General features: G+C 33.2%; 1 protein-coding gene across 2 annotated transcripts in view; it reads right to left on the bottom strand.

Moving 5' to 3' along the window:
• LOC136038821 (electron transfer flavoprotein-ubiquinone oxidoreductase, mitochondrial-like) overlaps positions 1 to 19,936 on the bottom strand; it is a 204,413-nt gene that overhangs the window by 177,442 nt on the left and 7,035 nt on the right. For both annotated transcript variants that reach the window (XR_010620312.1, XM_065722224.1), the window contains exons 4-5: positions 19,055 to 19,213; positions 5,380 to 5,789 (exon numbers count right to left, since the gene is read on the bottom strand). Coding sequence is in view for 1 of the 2 variants with exons in the window: in XM_065722224.1 (XP_065578296.1) it covers positions 5,380 to 5,789; positions 19,055 to 19,213 (569 nt within the window). In the remaining variant the exon portion in view is untranslated. The remainder of the gene's footprint in view (positions 1 to 5,379; positions 5,790 to 19,054; positions 19,214 to 19,936) is intronic.

The raw sequence follows: 19,936 nt of genomic DNA, 5'->3' as shown, positions 1-19,936 counted from the left end.
GACATAGTACCAAACTTGTTCCTTACTCTGAAGTACAAACTAGATCCTTATGGCCCACCTTCGTCTAATGTGGATCATATTTTAAAAGAAGTAAGCTCTTTTTCCATGGAGGAAACTAGAAAGACGATAAATATGCCATCGTATGTATTTTTATCCTAAAAAAGGCTGTAAACTCAAGGTAAACCCCTACCCAAGGTGCAAACCCCTTGCCTCCCTAGCGTTCATTAAGATTTGTCATACCCAACAATTCAAGTAATGGCACGGTACAGGGGAGGGGGATCCTGCTGAATACTGGGGGGCAGGGTTTTTAAGACATAGTACCAAACTTGTTCCTTATTCTGAAGTACACACTAGATCCTTATGGCCCTCCTTCAACTAACGTGAGTCATATTTTAAAAAGAAGTAAGCTCTTTTTCCATGGAGGAAACTAGAAAGACGATAAATGAGCCACCGGTTGTACGTTTATCCTAAAAAAAGGCTGTAAACACAAGGTTTACAGCAAAGGCAGGGGGAAAACAAGACTACCAGATTACTTTTATAAGGGTCTTCGACTTATTCAAAGTCTTATTTAAGAATACAGACCTATTTGTGGTAAAAGAGGAGCAGTGCTGTTCAGTTGAACTGAACCGAGAGGAGATCAGAGCCAATGGCGGGAAGGTCAGATTTTCTCCTTTTCACTTCACACAACGTTACAACGTCGAAGAGAAATTTTAAACATTACAGGCAATATAGACAAGAAAGTTGATCATAGTTGCAGCAGCATATGCAATCTAGTAAAGACTGGACTATAGCCCATAATAAACTGAAATTTAAAAACACATTAAAAAAAAATGTTTAGTGATAAGGAAAAATTTTCATTTAAAAGTTATACAAGCATGATAACTATAATATAGGTTTATTTTAATAGTGAAAATTTATTGTGAAAAAGTTTTTAAGATTTTACAGCGACGGGTCAGAATGAAAAATGGACAACTGGAATCAGCATGGTCGAAAACCCCTTGGAGGTTCTGAGCCACCAATCTTGAAAAAAAGGAAAGTCGCTTTTTTGCACGGAAAGCACTGATTCCTTCATTTTCTTTTTTTTTTCCTCGATCTTAAATAAAGACTTTTTTTAAATTGTACAAGTAAGATTAAATTTTGGTGGCTTGAAATAATTACAAGTTTTGTAGCAAGTGATATGGTAATGAAAATGGTAATGAAAATGGGAAGTGATTGGAATATAGAATAAATGAGATGGCCTTACAAGTAAAAATTATTTGCAAAATTGAATGTCAAGCTTATAAATGAAAAGAAGAGGGTAATTAAGAAATCAAATGGTGGCTTATCAGCTGTAAGAGGAATCGAAAAATACAATTGCAACATTTCAAGAGATTAAAAAGTTGCATATACTTGAGCTACACAGACCTTCTAGACCTTAGAAAGTACTGCCACCACATCCACTTAATTAAAAGATTAAAAAAAGTGGCAACATAAATAATAAAACAATGGCACAAGATTGAAACTCCGATTTTGCACATGTTTTTTCCTCGGAGTTGGCGGTTTACCCCCATGTAAATTATTTTTTTTTTATAAGTCAAAAGTGATTGGAGACCAACCTGCTCCTGTTCTAAAACCGTTTTTGATATCTGATCCTTTTGTTACCCCTTAAGATATCTGATCACATTTCGTGGTTCTTATTTTGTACTTTCTCTTAGGCTGCTCAGTTCTGCGTATGAGGGGATTTAAGCGGGGGTATTTCCATTGGGGTATTTTTTGCAGGCGCGGGGGGTGATAGGCTCGACGTGTTTTTTAGTGCTTTCTTTCATTTTTCTTTTATAAAATACATTCTTTTTTTCTTTTCTTTTCTTTATAAGAATCCTCTGATACCCCGGTGAAAGTAAAGGACTGGACAGTTACATGGAATGTAAATTTTCATACAACCAAAACAAACGAGTCACTAATTTTTAAAGCAAGAACGGCAGAACATTAGCCTGATTTCTTTTTCGAATGGGAGTCAGAAGTTGCTTCTCGTTTTCTAAGGGTAATTTTCTCATCAGGTCTCAAGAGGGTAGAAAATCTTAGCGAAGTGAAATTACTATGTCCCTGGAAGCTAGAACGTCACCCCTGGGTATAAAATTCTTCCCAAACAATCCACCATTCCACATCTTGCCATAGGCCTGTTCCTGGATATACTTGTTTTTTTGCCGGAGCCCCTAAAACTCATATTGCTCCTTCCGAGCGACTCCAAAAGTAGGACAATCAGAGCAACAAGTTAGTATGTATGTTACCAATCCCACTCAACCATTTCATGAGCGCCATGACCTGGCGTTTATGATAAGGTTTTACTAACACAAAAGTTCTCATTCGGAGGATCTGTCATGCCTGGCATACTTGGCGGAATACCCGGCAGCCTGGCAACTCATACCTGGCAGAGATAAGTAGAAAAATTTACTATGAGAACATGATTAAGATAAGATCTATTTCTGCCAGATGGTTATCGCAAACCGAGATGGGCCGAATTTGCAAGGTTTCAATAAACACTTAAAACTCGCGCAGAATTAAAAGGGAATAAACCAAATAAAACACGAGGACAGTTAAGTCTTGTGACTAAAAACCACAAAATTTAGTTAAAAAAAAGAAGGCTCAAAGTTTGAAAAATAAACAATTATCAATTGTAAGGTAGGGGGGGTCACATTTCACACATCAACAATGTGCGGGATAGTTCTTTTATATCTTTCGGTGACAAATTTTATTGGGGTAAGAAGCTCGCGCCTACTGGTGCCATGTCAGCAGATTAATTAAGTAAGTCAAGAAGGCGGATATTGTTGAAGCGGGGGCTGCCTTCAAAGGGGACTGCCCCCTTTAAATTGATAACAAGGGATAAATAATAGGACTTGCAGCATGTTGCAAGCGGAAAGCGCCACGAAACGTGCAAAAAAAAAAATAGCCAACAAGAGGAAGGCTTAGTTTTGAGGGAGCTCTAAAATGGAAATAGTTTAGATTAAGACTGTCCAACCCGAAGTGGAACAAAATTACTAACAGTAAAGTGATGCTCAGTTGAAAAAAAGATTAACTCGGAAAACTGAATCTGAGATATCAATGTTGCGCTCTTAAAACAACAAAACTGGCAAGTCTAGCCTCCTCTTCAGAAGACACCCATGGTGGGATCTAAGAAAGTGTTAAGGCCACCTTTCTTATCTTCCAGCAAATTCTCGACATATTATTTGGGAAATGAAAATACTTTGAAAATTCCAAAATGTATCTGGCCCATTATGATACTGAACCCGTAGTTCAAGATTAGGTTGAAGTAGGCATATGCATTGTTAAGTGGTGGCACAGTGGGTTTGACCAAAGCTTGATAATACGAGACCCAGGGTTCAAGCCCAGCTGTAAGATGACACTGCAAGGCCGGAGCAAGGACCTTATCAGTCAAGAAACGTCGTTAATCCGTTCCACTTCAATACTGAGTCCTCTGAATTTAGGCAATAAACCAGACTATTTGACACTGTGTTTTTGGAATTAAAAAGGGTTCTGCTAGTTAATTATTATTTATTTAAAATATTTAAACTTTTAAAATACTTAAATTATTTTTGCACAACCCATCAACCATCATGACGCACGGCTTTCAACGGTGCGAAAGAAATTTAGCGTAAAAAGGAGTTATTTATTTATAATTATCAAAAAAAAATTATAAAAACTGTTTTATTTATTTATTTTAGACAAAATATGAGTAAGTCATAGGAAGAAAAAAAAACATTCGAAAAAACTCAGCTGTGAGAACCGACGTTTCAAACCGAAAAAGCACAGGTAGCACTACATTCAAACTGCGAATCACAAGGAGGTATTTCTTCCCCTTTTTTCTAGAATCTATTTAAATAGAATCGCCTTTTAATTACTTTTAGAATCGCTATTATTAGAATCGCTTTTCATTGTGAAAGCGTCCTGGCTGAGTGGGTTGGTACGCTGGATTCGGGATCCTTTTTCTGTGAGGATATGGGTTCGAATCCCAGTGTACACAATTCTTCAGTTTGGGAAGGGGGTCAGTGGCGTGACTCTGTAAGCTTAACCAGAGTCGACCCAGCTCTAAATAGGTATCTGGAGAAATCTGGAAAGGTAAACAGGAAGGGTATACGAAAGTACAGGATGGCTGGCCCCCAACCCCCCATTGCACTTCCTGGCTGAAGGGCCAAGAAACGGAGATCAGCACCGCCGGTAGGGACTGTAAAGTCTAATGCCATATCCTTTTACCTTTTTTTTTACCTTTTCATCACTGTGGTGGTTGGCTAAATAACATATTCATTGGCTACTTATCTTGGCTACTTTATTGGCTACTTGATCTCGTTGAATGGCAACTTGATCACTAACTAGCCGCCATGACGCGTGAACTTTTGCACAACCGACAAAATTTGATGCTTATATATGAATTTCAGTTTTGCAAGAAAACACAGATACGAGAGCACAAGATACGACAGTTCTTGGTCAAATTAAAACAGCACACGCAGCAATGAAGTTAAAATGTGAGTCATTAGATGACATTTATGGACTGTTTTTATGAATTCAACTGAAATAGAATCAACTTTTTCATTATTGTCATCAATGACTACCTGACTCTTGGCGCTAATCCACATGATTAAAGCCAAATTAGAAAAAAATATATACTTCGATAAAACGAACTTTCCCTAATTAAAAATTGGTTTGCTCCAGCAATCTAGCATAAAAAAAATCATACTTTAAAATTACTAAATTTCCAATGATAGTAAGACATTTCAAACTAGCTAAAAACCTAATTATAGTTAGAAAATCCTATTACAAAACTAAATTAGATTTTCATACTCCATACAAGCGAATGATTCCCTCCCTTGTTAATTGCTAGAAAAATATTCCATTATATAGTTTAAAACAGATCAGAATAGAAATCGATTCAAATAATAGACTTGAATGAGGCAAATAGCTCGTTGACAAAATGTACGAAAACAAATGAAGGCGAAAGGTTTTAGGCCAAATCATACAATTTGTCTCCTAAAGCAAGCCTAAATTATCTAAAATACTATGAACTATCTACTGTGTTTTTAAAGATAAAACATCTAACAGATGATAGGATCATAGCATCATTAAAGCCAACCCCCCCCCCCAGGAATTTTTGTCTTTTTCGTATAAACAAAATGCATAAATACAAATTTTTATGCGTTTTTAAGTTCTTTTGTGAAAACCCCTCTTAAAAAAATACACCCTCCAAACAAAATCGTGGATCCACCGTTGGTCAAAGCCTACTAAATCTAAGAAAAGAAGAACAAACAAAGGGACAACAAGAGGAAAATACATAAAAGCATAAGGACAAAGCAACACGGAAAGGAAGAAGCAAAGAAAATAATGATTAAAAATAATGAGGTGGCGACTTACCAATGGCCATCCAATAGTATGTTCAACCCTTCCAGGTCTGTGCTTCTCCGGCTGAATTTCCCACAGCTCCTTCAACCCAATAGCATACGACTGAGGCTCACAATCTTTCCTCAAATCAAATCTAGAGTACAATTGTTTGGCTAAATGCCCGTGACATCCTTCTGCAAAAATTGTGCATTTGGCATGTAACTCCATACCCCTTGCAAATTGGTCTTTTGGGGAGCCATCTTTGGCAATGCCCACATCCCCAGTTGCTATACCTTTCACACTACCATCTTCATGAAATAAAACTTCAGATGCTGGGGTACCAGGATAAATTTCTACCCCAAGCTCCTCAGCTTGTTCACCAAGCCATCGCACTACATGGCCAAGACGAACAACATAGTTCCCATGATTGTTCATTGGCATACCTAAAATAAAGGATATTAATTATTTATAATATAATTTCAATACTAGTTAGTATAATAACAAGATAATATATATATATATATATATATATATATATATATATATATATATATATATATATATATATATATATATATATATATATATATATATATATATATATATATATATATATATACTAGCTGTTGGGGTGGCGCTTCGCGCCACCCCAACACCTAGTTGGTGGGGCGCTTCGCGCCCCCCAAGCCCCCCCGCGCGCGTAAGTCGTTACGCGCCATTGTAGTTGTGTCCCACCTGTGAATAGAGATAGATATATATATATATATATATGTTTTTAACTACGTAAAACATGCGAATATACAACATTCTTTGCTGTCCCATTGTCTGTGCATATAAATAGATTGTCGGCTTTACTGACTCTTGAACATGCAACATATAATTGTCCATGGGAAAAACAATCCGTATTCAGATCTATACCTCATTATTCTAATGATGTGTCCCTGTGTCCCGGTCGTCATTTATATTCCCTGTGTCCCGGTCGTCATTTGTGTCCCGGTGTTCCAGTCTGTGATTTCTCTTTGAGTGTCCCGGGCGTCATTTATATTCCTTGTGTCCCGGTGTCGCGGTCGTCATTTATATCCCCCTGTGCCCCCCGGCGTCCCCATTGTAGTTGTGTCCCTGTGTCCCGGTCGTCATTTATATTCCCTGTGTCCCGGTCGTCATTTGTATCCCGGTGTCCCGGTCTGTATATACATTCGTTTTTTAGTTGTGTTTTTCTCCTTTATTTTTTTCCTTTTTTCTTTTTTAGTTTATTTAGATTTTTAGATTTTTTAGTTTTTTTATTAGTTTTTAGTTTTTTTGTAGTTTTTACCATTTTTTTAGTTTTTTTAGTTTTTTTTTTTTACTTGTGTCCTGGTCGTCATTTATACTCCCTGTGTCCCGGTCGTCATTTGTGTCTCGGTGCTTTGTTGATTTTTTTAGTTTTTTTTAGTTTTTTAGCTTTTTTAGTTTTTTTCTTTTTAGTTTTTTTTGTAGTTTTTACCTTTTTTAGTTTTTTTTCTTCTTTTGTACTACTACTACTACTAATAACTCACTGCAGCACCAAGCCGCCTGAGGCCAACACAGCTACGCACGCTCCTCCTCCAACCTAATCTATTTAAAGCCTCCCTCTTTACACCCTCCCAGGAAGTTCCCATTTCCTTTAAATCCTTATTTATGACATCCTCCCAACCCAGACAAGGACGACCTGCTTTCCGTGTAGCCCCAGACGGTTGGCCAAAAAGGACAATCTTCGGTAATCTGTCATCCTTCATCCGTAGAACGTGGCCAGTGAAATAATTCAGACGTCATATGCGGACAAACACGACGTCACTCGACAGACAGACAGACAGACATAACCCACAAACAACTTATTTTTATATATATTTATTCATATTTTTTTAGTTTTCTTTTTCTCTTTTATTTTTCAGTTTTTTCCTTTTTTTTAGTTTTTTTCTTTTTTAGTTTTTAGTTTTTTTAGTTTTTTACCTTTTTTTAGTTTTTTTTAGTTTTTTTAGTTTTTTAGCTTTTTTAGTTTTTTTATTAGTTTTTATTTTTTTTGTAGTTTTTGCCTTTTTTTATTTTTTTCAGTTTTTTTTAGTTATTAGATTTTTACCTTTTTTTAGTTTTTTTTAGTTTTTTAGCTTTTTTAGTTTTTTTTTCTTTTTAGTTTTTTTGTAGTTTTTACCTTTTTTAGTTTTTTTCTTCTTTTGTATTAGTGTGAAATAATTCAGACGTCATATGCGGACAAACATGACGTCACCTGATCCACAGATCCACACACAGACAACTTATTTTTATATATATAGATTAATATTTTTTTAGTTTTCTTTTTCTCTTATTTTTCAGTTTTTTCCTTTTTTTAGTTTTTTCTTTTTTAGTTTTTAGTTTTTTTTGTTTTTTACCTTTTTTTAGTTTTTTTAGTTTTTTTAGTTTTTTAGCTTTTTTAGTTTTTTTATTAGTTTTTAGTTTTTTTTTAGTTTTTGCCTTTTTTTAGTTTTTTCAGTTTTTTTTAGTTTTTAGTTTTTTACCTTTTTTTTAGTTTTTTTTTAGTTTTTTAGCTTTTTTAGTTTTTTTTCTTTTTAGTTTTTTTTTGTAGTTTTTACCTTTTTTAGTTTTTTTTTCTTCTTTTGTATTAGTGTGAAATAATTCAGACGTCATATGCGGACAAACACGACGTCACTCGACAGACAGACAGACAGACATAACCCACAAACAACTTATTTTTATATATATTTATTCATATTTTTTTAGTTTTCTTTTTCTCTTTTATTTTTCAGTTTTTTCCTTTTTTTTAGTTTTTTTCTTTTTTAGTTTTTAGTTTTTTTTAGTTTTTTACCTTTTTTTAGTTTTTTTTAGTTTTTTTAGTTTTTTAGCTTTTTTAGTTTTTTTATTAGTTTTTATTTTTTTTGTAGTTTTTGCCTTTTTTTATTTTTTCAGTTTTTTTTTAGTTATTAGATTTTTACCTTTTTTTAGTTTTTTTTTAGTTTTTTAGCTTTTTTAGTTTTTTTTTCTTTTTAGTTTTTTTTTGTAGTTTTTACCTTTTTTAGTTTTTTTCTTCTTTTGTATTAGTGTGAAATAATTCAGACGTCATATGCGGACAAACATGACGTCACCTGATCCATCCACAGATCCACACACAGACAACTTATTTTTATATATATAGATATATATATAAATCTATATATATATATATATATATATATATATATCTTCTATATATATAAAAATAAGTTGTCTGTCTGTCTGTGGATGGATGGATGGATGTGTCAGGTGACGTCACCTGAAAAAACTGGATTAGGTGACGTCAAAACTGAAAAAACTAAAAAAAGGCAAAAACTACAAAAAAAACTAAAAACTAATAAAAAAAATAAAATAGCTAAAAAACTAAAAAAACTATAAAGGTAAAAACCAATAAAAAACTAAAAAAAAAACTGAAAAAACTAAAAAAAGGCAAAAACTACAAAAAAAAACTAAAAACTAATAAAAAAAGTAAAAAAGCTAAAAAACTAAAAAAACTAAAAAAACTAAAAAAAGGTAAAAAACTAAAAAAAATAAAAAATAAAAAAAAACTAAAAAAAAGGAAAAAATTGAAAAATAAGCTAAAATAAAGGTAAAAACCAATAAAAAACTAAAAAAAAAGGAAAAAACTAATAAATGACGACACTCAAAGAGAAAGCGACCAGGACAAAAGGAATGTTCGATTAGCAATCAACAAAGCACCGGGACACAGGGAGTATAAATGACGACCAGGACATAAGTAAAAAAAAAAAAACTATCTATATATATAAAAATAAGTTGTCTGTGGATCTGTGGATCGTGGATCAGGTGACGTCACCTGAAAAAACTGGATCAGGTGACGTCAAAAATGAAAAAACTAAAAAAAGGCTAAAACTACAAAAAAAACTAAAAACTAATAAAAAAGCTAAAAAACTAAAAAAACTAAAAAAAAGGCAAAAACTACAAAAAAACTAAAAACTAATAAAAAAAATAAAAAAGCTAAAAAACTAAAAAAACTAAAAAAAGGTAAAAAACTAAAAAAACTAAAAACTAAAAAAAAACTAAAAAAGGTAAAAACTAAAAGAACTAAAAAAGAAAAAAATAAATGACGACACTCAAAGAGAAAGCGACCAGGACAAAAGGAATGTTCGATTAGCAATCAACAAAGCACCGGGACACAGGGAGTATAAATGACGACCAGGACACAAGTAAAAAAAAAAATTAACAAAACTAAAAAGAAGGTAAAAACTACAAAAAAACTAAAAAGAAAAAAAAACTAAAAACTAATAAAAAAACTAAAAAATCTAAAAATCTAAATAAACTTAAAAAGAAAAAAAAAGGAAAAAAATAAAGGAGAAAAACAAAACTAAAAAACGAATGTATATACAGACCGGTACACCGGGATACAAATGACGACCGGGACACAGGGAATATAAATAACGACCGGGACACAGGGACACAACTACAACGAGGACACCGGGGGAAACAGGGGGATATAAATGACGACCAGGACAAAAGGAATGTTCGATTAGCAATCAACAAAGCACCGGGACACAGGGAGTATAAATGACGACCAGGACACAAGTAAAAAAAAAAATTAACAAAACTAAAAAGAAGGTAAAAACTACAAAAAAACTAAAAAGAAAAAAAAACTAAAAACTAATAAAAAAACTAAAAAATCTAAAAATCTAAATAAACTAAAAAAGAAAAAAAAAGGAAAAAAATAAAGGAGAAAAACAAAACTAAAAAACGAATGTATATACAGACCGGTACACCGGGATACAAATGACGACCGGGACACAGGGAATATAAATAACGACCGGGACACAGGGACACAACTACAACGAGGACACCGGGGGAAACAGGGGGATATAAATGACGACCGGGACAAAAAAACTAAAAAGAAATAAAAACTAAAAACTAATAAAAAAAACTAAAAAATCTAAAAATCTAAATAAGCTAAAAAAGAAAAAAAAAGGAAAAAAATAAAGGAGAAAAACAAAACTAAAAAACGAATGTATATACAGACCGGGACACCGGGATACAAATGATGACCGGGACCCGGGACACAGGGAATATAAATGACGACCGGGACACAGGGACACAACTACAACGGGGACACCGGGGGAAACAGGGGGATAACCTGACAATCTATTTATATGCAAAGACAATGGGACAGCAAAGAATGTTGTATATTCGCAAGTTTTACGTAGTTAAAACCATATATATATATATATCTATATTCACAGGTGGGACATAGGGACACAACTACAATGGCGCGTAACTATTATGGCGCGTAACGACTTACGCGCGCGGGGGGGCTTGGGGGGGGCGCGAAGCGCCCCCACCAACTAGGTGTTGGGGTGGCGCGAAGCGCCACCCCAACAGCTAGTATATATATATATATATATATATATATATATATATATATATATATATATATATATATATATATATATATATATATATATATATATATTTATTATAATAATATCATCTATGGCAATGCATAACAATTATAATATACTAAAGAATATAACTATTTTACTAGATACTAAACAGAAAAGATTAACCTACTTTTTAAATCTTCGAAATCTACTTTTTAATCTACGACTTTTCCATGACTTAAGAGACTTCACAATAAAGAATTAAACTAGTTGATACATGAATGAATATTATCAAAAGACCTTATGTTAACTAGGTTCAAAATGCCGTTGAAATTACGTCTGGAAAGCCTAGACAACTTGATTTCCCGTTGATGGCAGGTACATTAATTTAAAACAAAAGTATCACTGTTCCCACTTTTCCTTTACCATGTCTGGTATAATCAATATCTGAAATATATATATATATATAAATATATATATATATAAATATATATATATATATATATATCCACCCCAACACCTAGTTGGTGGGGGCGCTTCGCGCCCCCCCAAGCCCCCCCGCGCGCGTAAGTCGTTACGCGCCATATTAGTTACGCGCCATTGTAGTTGTGTCCCTATGTCCCACCTGTGAATATATATATATATATATATATATATATATATATATATATATATATATATATATATATATATATATATATATATATATATATATATATATATATATATATATATATATATATATATATATATATATATATATATATATATGTTTTTAACTACGTAAAACTTGCGAATATACAACATTCTTTGCTGTCCCATTGTCTGTGCATATAAATAGATTGTCAGGTTTACCGACTCTTGAACATGCAACATATAATGGTCCATGGGAAAACAATCCGTATTCAGATCTATACCTCATGATTCTAATGATTGCCCTTGAGCTTTGTTGATGGTGATTGCTAATCGACCATTCCCTGAGTCGCCATCGTCATTTATATATTCCCCTGTGCACCCCGGCGTCCCCTTTGTAGTTATGTCCCTGTGTCCCGGTCGTCATTTATATTCCCTGTGTCCCGGTCGTCATTTGTGTCCCGGTGTTCCAGTCTGTGATTTCTCTTTGAGTGTCCCGGGCGTCATTTATATTCCTTGTGTCCCGGTGTCCCGGTCGTCATTTATATCCCCCTGTGCCCCCCGGCGTCCCCATTGTAGTTGTGTCCCTGTGTCCCGGTCGTCATTTATATTCCCTGTGTCCCGGTCGTCATTTGTATCCCGGTGTCCCGGTCTGTATATACATTCGTTTTTTTAGTTTTGTTTTTCTCCTTTATTTTTTTCCTTTTTTCTTTTTTTTCTTTTTTAGTTTATTTAGATTTTTAGATTTTTTAGTTTTTTTATTAGTTTTTAGTTTTTTTGTAGTTTTTACCATTTTTTTAGTTTTTTTTTTACTTATGTCCTGGTCGTCATTTATACTCCCTGTGTCCCGGTCGTCATTTGTGTCTCGGTGCTTTGTTGATTGCTAATTTATATTATATTTATATTTATATTTTTTATATTTATTAATATTTTTTTAGTTTTCTTTTTCTCTTATTTTTCAGTTTTTTCCTTTTTTTTTAGTTTTTTCTTTTTTAGTTTTTAGTTTTTTTTTGTTTTTTACCTTTTTTTAGTTTTTTTAGTTTTTTTAGTTTTTTAGCTTTTTTAGTTTTTTTATTAGTTTTAGTTTTTTTTTAGTTTTTGCCTTTTTTTAGTTTTTTCAGTTTTTTTTAGTTTTTAGCTTTTTACCTTTTTTAGTTTTTTTTTAGTTTTTTAGCTTTTTTAGTTTTTTTTCTTTTTAGTTTTTTTTTGTAGTTTTTACCTTTTTTAGTTTTTTTTCTTCTTTTGTATTAGTGTGAAATAATTCAGACGTCATATGCGGACAAACACGACGTCACTCGACAGACAGACAGACAGACATAACCCACAAACAACTTATTTTTATATATATTTATTCATATTTTTTAGTTTTCTTTTTCTCTTTTATTTTTCAGTTTTTTCCTTTTTTTTAGTTTTTTTCTTTTTTAGTTTTTAGTTTTTTTAGTTTTTTTTAGTTTTTTACCTTTTTTTAGTTTTTTTAGTTTTTTAGCTTGAAAAAAAAAAATTAACAAAACTAAAAAGAAGGTAAAAACTACAAAAAAACTAAAAAGAAAAAAAAACTAAAAACTAATAAAAAAACTAAAAAATCTAAAAATCTAAATAAACTAAAAAAGAAAAAAAAAGGAAAAAAATAAAGGAGAAAAACAAAACTAAAAAACGAATGTATATACAGACCGGTACACCGGGATACAAATGACGACCGGGACACAGGGAATATAAATGACGACCGGGACACAGGGACACAACTACAACGGGGACACCGGGGGAAACAGGGGGATATAAATGACGACCGGGACAAAAAAACTAAAAAGAAAAAAAAACTAAAAACTAATAAAAAAACTAAAAAATCTAAAAATCTAAATAAGCTAAAAAAGAAAAAAAAAAGAAAAAAATAAAGGAGAAAAACAAAACTAAAAAACGAATGTATATACAGACCGGGACACCGGGATACAAATGACGACCGGGACACAGGGAATATAAATGACGACCGGGACACAGGGACACAACTACAACGGGGACACCGGGGGAAACAGGGGGATGTAAATGACGACCGGGACACCGGGACAGGGAATGGTCGATTAGCAATCACCATCAACAAAGCTCAAGGGCAATCATTAGAATCATGAGGTATAGATCTGAATACAGATTGTTTTCCCATGGACCATTATATGTTGCATGTTCAAGAGTCGGTAAACCTGACAATCTATTTATATGCAAAGACAATGGGACAGCAAAGAATGTTGTATATTCGCAAGTTTTACGTAGTTAAAACCATATATATATATATATATATATATATATATATATATATATATATATATATATATATATATATATATATATATATATATATATATATATATATATATATATATATATCTATCTATATTCACAGGTGGGACATAGGGACACAACTACAATGGCGCGTAACTATTATGGCGCGTAACGACTTACGCGCGCGGGGGGGCTTGGGGGGGGGGGGCGCGAAGCGCCCCCACCAACTAGGTGTTGGGGTGGCGCGAAGCGCCACCCCAACAGCTAGTAGATATATATATATATATAAATATAAATCCATGCCCAAGGAGTATGGATATTCTGTTTTAAGCGTTTTCTGTTGCATATTACCTTCTGTGCTATGTTTGACTTTAATGACTTAGCTTTTGAAAGTTCTTTTATAAATATTCTAATCAATCGCTCGTCATTTTAAGCTAAACATCTGTAATAAACCTTAGTTAAATCAAATAAAAAAAACAAGCTTTTTCAACTGAAAGTAAGGAGCAGCATTGAAACTTATAACGAACAGAAATTATTACGTATACGAAGGGGCCCCTCCCCAATACCTCGCTTTATTGTTTAAGTTTGACTTTTTGTTCCAATTATTCAAGAATAACTATTAGAAGAAGAAGCTTTTTTAAAAGTTATAAGAAAAAGCTAGCGTCAAGAGCAAGGTATTGAAGAGGAAGCAGCCCTCTTATATACCTAATAAATTCTCATCGTTTTAAGTTTTAATGTTGCTCCTTACTTTCGGTAGAAAAAACATTGTTTTATTTAATTTATAATCGTTTTTTAAATAATACCGGGAAATTCAAATCCCCTACATGGAAAATTCCATTCCTACGCGAAAAATTCCACCATAGAAAGATCCTCCCAAGTAATCCCCCCATCAAAAAAATTCCCAACCCCGAAAAGTATCTGTATACTTCCCAATAACCAAAATTATTTAAACAATGTGCAAAGTTCATAACTTCCAGCCCTTGCCCGGGGAAAGGAGGTCAAGTCATCCTCAAAGACATAGTTAGTAGATCTTTCGACTATGCTGAACAAAATGGCTATCTCAAAATTTTGATCAGGTGACTTTAAAGAAAAAAACGGTCGTAGGAGGGCTAGTTATTATCCAGTATTTTGGTCACTTAAAAAGTGCACTGATAATTTTTAATTTTCGATCAAATAAGCCCTCTTCCAATCTTCTAAGATCACTGCTTCGATATAACAACCCCCGAGGAAAACAAATAGATAAACACGCATCCCTGATCTTTTTTCTGCCAAAAAATGCAAAATTCCATATTTTTTTTTACATTGAAGCTAAAAGTAGGGTTCTCTTATATGCTGAATTTGATGATGTGATTTTCATTAAGATCACTTGAAGTTTTGATGGTGTTTCCCCCCTTTTACAAAAATTAGACAAGTTTTCTCAGACTCCTAACTTTTGATGGTTAACATTAAAATTAATGAATTACATATATTTTGAATAATCATCAAAATTCGATTCTTTTGATGGATCTATTATTATCGAGACTCTGTTTCTTAGAAATTCGGTTTCTACTGCGCCGCATCGCTCCTTACTTAGACATCTTTACCACGAACTGATTAATGAAAACTAAGACGGGTGACATGGGTTAAAAAAGGTCAGAAAAACCCTGCTACATCGATTCGACGGGATGCTATACACCCCTATAATTTCAAGAATTTAAAAGCTATTGCATTTTAATCATGTACTATGTTGAACAAGCAGGAATGGCTAACTTTTCGTTTATGTTGGCCAGCTCTGTTCTTCGCTCTTTAAAGGTATCAAATAGAGCTGTTAATTTACAATGATCTTATTTGGAATGTCCCTTCTGTCCCACTCTTGTAACACCTTGTTCGAAATGTCAAGAAACTTCATAGCCGCTGTTTTATTAGCCTCGTGAAACCATAATCTCATTGGCTCAGTCAAAACCAGGTGCCGACAGGTTAGTTTATATTTATTGTTCCTGTATAAAAAAAAAAACCTAAACCAATATCATTTATTGTTTGGTATTGAGTGAGTATTTATTGCGATCGTTTGAGTAATCAAACTAGGCCTACGAATAAAACACAAAAATATAGTTAAACTATTTCATACAACACTATTTTATGCACCAAAAATTTAGTATCAAACGGCTTTACGTTCCCCCTCTCCTCCTACAAAACAGCGATGGATTTAAAAGTTAATACCTATTGACATTTTTAGATTTTGTCCACCGTGGCTTATTTGGCGTAAAATTTGTCCACCGTGGTGGACGTTTGTCACCGTGACTCGAGTCACCACCACGGTGACTAATATCATGTATATTACCATTCCCCCCCCCAAAAAAAAAATTATAAGATAGAACCTGCTTCGATTTTCAAAATCGTAGACTCGAAAGAAAGTACAACGAAAAAAAAACGAACGAATGAAAACAATTATGAAAAAATAAAAATAAATGAAGGTACTTTTCAGACAGTGACTAAAAGGAAAAGATATGTATAGGGTTTGGTCTTATAACGTACTTAACCCAAAAGTGTATTCTTCAAAGCTGTTTAAAGAGGGCCTAAATTCTGCTACATATCTCATTAATTTTTACAACCCTAATTTTCCTCTGCTCACTGAACTTTTCCTCCACTTCCTGCCTTTCAAATAATGAGCTGTTATCCCAGTGGAGAAAGCTAACCATATCTTTAACTTGACAAAAAAAAAACTTAATACCAAAATGCCACTGGCCTACGGTCACCGTGAAATAGGCGGTCCAATAAAACTAATTGTATTCTTTTCTTCTAGCATTCTTCCAAAACTGTTTGGAATAGCGACATAAAAAGTAGTCAATATCTTGGCTGGTGTGTGGTTTTGTGTTTTCAGTAAAGCAATAAGGAATTATTCCATAGAATATAGAATCATCTGGATGCTCATTAGGATGGGTTGGTTAATGAATATACCATTTCCTTTTTCAATGCTAAGAAGGTAAGTTAATTAGAGTCAACCTAACGAAAAAGAGTGAAGCTAGTTTTTGCACTATTGTATTGTATATATTATATGTTATACAAATTTGTGTGTATTATAAATATTATTTTAAACATAAAACATAGCGCATACCAGCACTTACGGATGCCTTGGAATTATTCTTACCATTATTGTGAGCGAGATTGCCACCTGAAATTGGTGTGAAGGACTGCCCTCTTATGAAAATTTTGTCAAATGTAGGTCTTAAGGTCTCTTGAACCTTAAAACCACTTTGTGAGCCTCAGCGTCGTTTGACTGTCTCAAAGAAAGAGAGCCCATTTTTCCCAGGACTACAGGGAATATCAAAAGCTCCTTAATTACCCAAGTGATATTTCCTTTAAACTGGACAACAATTTTGGCGACATATCCTAGTATGTTTTTTCTTGTTTTTACAGTAAATGAATACCTCCAGGCAAAAACCTCCAAAACTTATACATTTTTTTCTGTTACACATAATTTATTGTACTATAATATCATATTATATATAATACTATTACAATATTATTATCTTGTAGTGATTATATTATACATATAATTATATACTCTGTTTTCTTTTGAATTAACAAACCAGTGAAAGATATGGGTCATGTTTATTCTAATTAACGAACCAGTGATAAATGTGGGTCATATTTATTCTATGTTTTTTTCTTTTCTCCTTTCTTGGCCTCTGTGCTTCTGACAGCTTGTCTTTAAATCACTTAATTAGCTGTCACTCCAAAACTATTTGGATATCTTCCTTCTATTTTCCTTCCTTCTCGTCTCTTTTACTGGGACTCCTCTTTATTTAAGCAGCCGGATGATTTCCATTTACAAATCTTAAATTACAACTGACTTGAAAGCCAAAGCAAGAATGGCATACTTTCACCTTTAACGGTTTGGACCAAAGGACCCCCCTTCCCCATATCTCACCCCTTTAGTTTGAAAAATAAATGAAAAAGCACGCTTATTCACGTTTTGGCCTTCCACCTAGGATAAAATCCTCTGATTACAGGTAAGACCAATGTGAATATATACAGATAGCAAAATACAGCAACAGACAGCTTAAGAGGTAACAACTTTTTCTTTATTCAGTTTTTGTAAATTCATTTGTCCTCACTTTTGTTTTCTTTTAGACTTTATATATTCGATACTTTTTTTATTTTTCTTTCTTTGGCTTTCTCCCATTGTTTTCTGTACAAAAAAACAGCTTACACCAAAAAGTGTTTCAAATTTAATGCCATCTACATTTAAACCAAAATCAGATGGTCTCTTTGCAGTTCACTGCCAGTATGTGGGCTAATTAGTATCAGGTCCCTCATAATCATCATCCTGTCATTATCGTAATTCTCATAACCGTTTCTTCATAATCATCATCGTAATTCTTGTATTCGCAAGTTTTTACTGTCAGAAAGAAAATGAGGGTAGAACCAATTTCAGATTTAGGACATTTGGTTGTTAAAACCTTATATCCTTAATTTCTTTTGGTGATATGAATCTACTATAAAGGTTATTTACCTAGCAATCACAATGATGAAAATGACGAATAACACAAATTAGTCTGAAAATGGTACTTGACAGAAACATGGCCGATTCAAGATAGGAATAAAATACAATCATGTTTAGTCAGATAAGAAAGTTCTATAAATTAAACATTCAACAATTTTTGGATTTAAAAATAAAAACAATACTTGTAATTGAATTCTGACAATGTAATTTGAAATATCTATGAAGCTGATTACCCAAGGCTAGATAAGGAAGATCCATTGATATCTTTGATGCCCTTGGGGACACAGCTGAGTCTAAGGTAATATAACGTAAATCACATTCTGTAAGAGAAAACTTTTGCCTGGATACATTTTATGTAAGTCATATACGACACTATATTCTCAGTTACTTTTTGCTTTCTTACCATAAAAAAGATACTATCTAAGGGAAAAATTATGCCTGAAGGCATTTTAAGCAAGTTATAGATGACACTGCATTTTCAGTTAACTTACACTTTTTTACTATTGTAAGAAAAAATAAAAAATAAATGGGTAGAATTCTGGTAGAATGGGTATGGGTAGGCATGAGTAAAATAAGTGCTATCCATACACTGAGTAGCAGCAAAAACAAAAATTCTGACTTCATATTACGTTCCATTTCAGTCTCATTCCATTTCAGTTTCATATCAATAGATTATTTCCTTTTCTATACAAAATTTCAGCTTCCTCTATACCCAATACTACCAAAATTCTAATACTACCCCCCCCCCCTTCCCCCAGAATTTTTGTCGAATTCTGAAAACCTTAATGAAAATGTACAAAAACAAATTTTTGATGTGTTTTGTAACGTTTTTATAGCCCCAACCCCCCACCAAAAAAATACACCCTCTCACCCAACAAAAAATCCTGGACATGCTCTAGCCTCGAACCGTTGACGAAAGAATACAGAAAAAGGGATGAATTGTTCTACTTACCAGGTAATATTGGTATAGGAAATGCCCTCTTTTCAGTCAAAAAGTGAAATTTGTCCTCAGTGACTGGTGCATAGATAGGTGCACCCTTTTCCTTCCAGTCTGGTATTAGTTCATTGAGAGCAAGTGGTTCGATACAAGCACCAGAAAGTATATGACCACCTTGAATAAAAAGAAGTGAAACTTGGAAAAAGTAAGAGTGGTGGTGGTCCTGTGGTGGGATTTATTTCTGCTTGGTAATTCATGACCTGGAGTTCGATATGAGCTGCAGAAGCACGCCAAAAGGCTCGGAATTCGATTCCGATGACAAGAATTTGCGGGAGCGCCTCCACAATAATCCAAATAAGAAGAAAATGAAAATAAAGAGTGTAGTTGATATCTGAATAAAAAATAACTCAATAAAATGGCAATAGCCGAACATTTATTGGCAATAGCCGAATTCTGAATGTGAGGGAATCCCCAGTTTCCTACATTTAATCTAGCAGTATAGGCACTAACGGATTTTTCTACCAGAGATATTTGCTGCAAAGAAGCTTTCCCTTATTCTGAACTTCCTCCCCCTGTCCTTACTCTCAATAGAATTTTATCCTGAAACAAAATTACTTGATTTTACAAACCTATTTGAAAGACCATACAGCATTCGGTATTAGAGGTAAAAAAAAATGACTTTTTGCAAAGCACCAATTAGTCTATTCTAAAATTAATGTTAAATACGTTCAGTGATAAACAAATATAAGCAGTTGCTAAAGTGTACTAGTACCATTTGATTTTCTATTTCCTTTTATATCAACCGTAAATTTATCTTCACTTATTCACTTATCTTTAAACGTTCTTAGATTTACCTAGAAAATATCTTAACTATCACTATAAATCGGTCTTGTTAAT

The sequence above is a fragment of the Artemia franciscana genome, chromosome 18, assembly GCF_032884065.1.
Source record: "Artemia franciscana chromosome 18, ASM3288406v1, whole genome shotgun sequence".
NCBI lineage: Eukaryota > Metazoa > Arthropoda > Branchiopoda > Anostraca > Artemiidae > Artemia > Artemia franciscana.
This window is presented reverse-complemented; position numbering and strand designations above follow the sequence as displayed.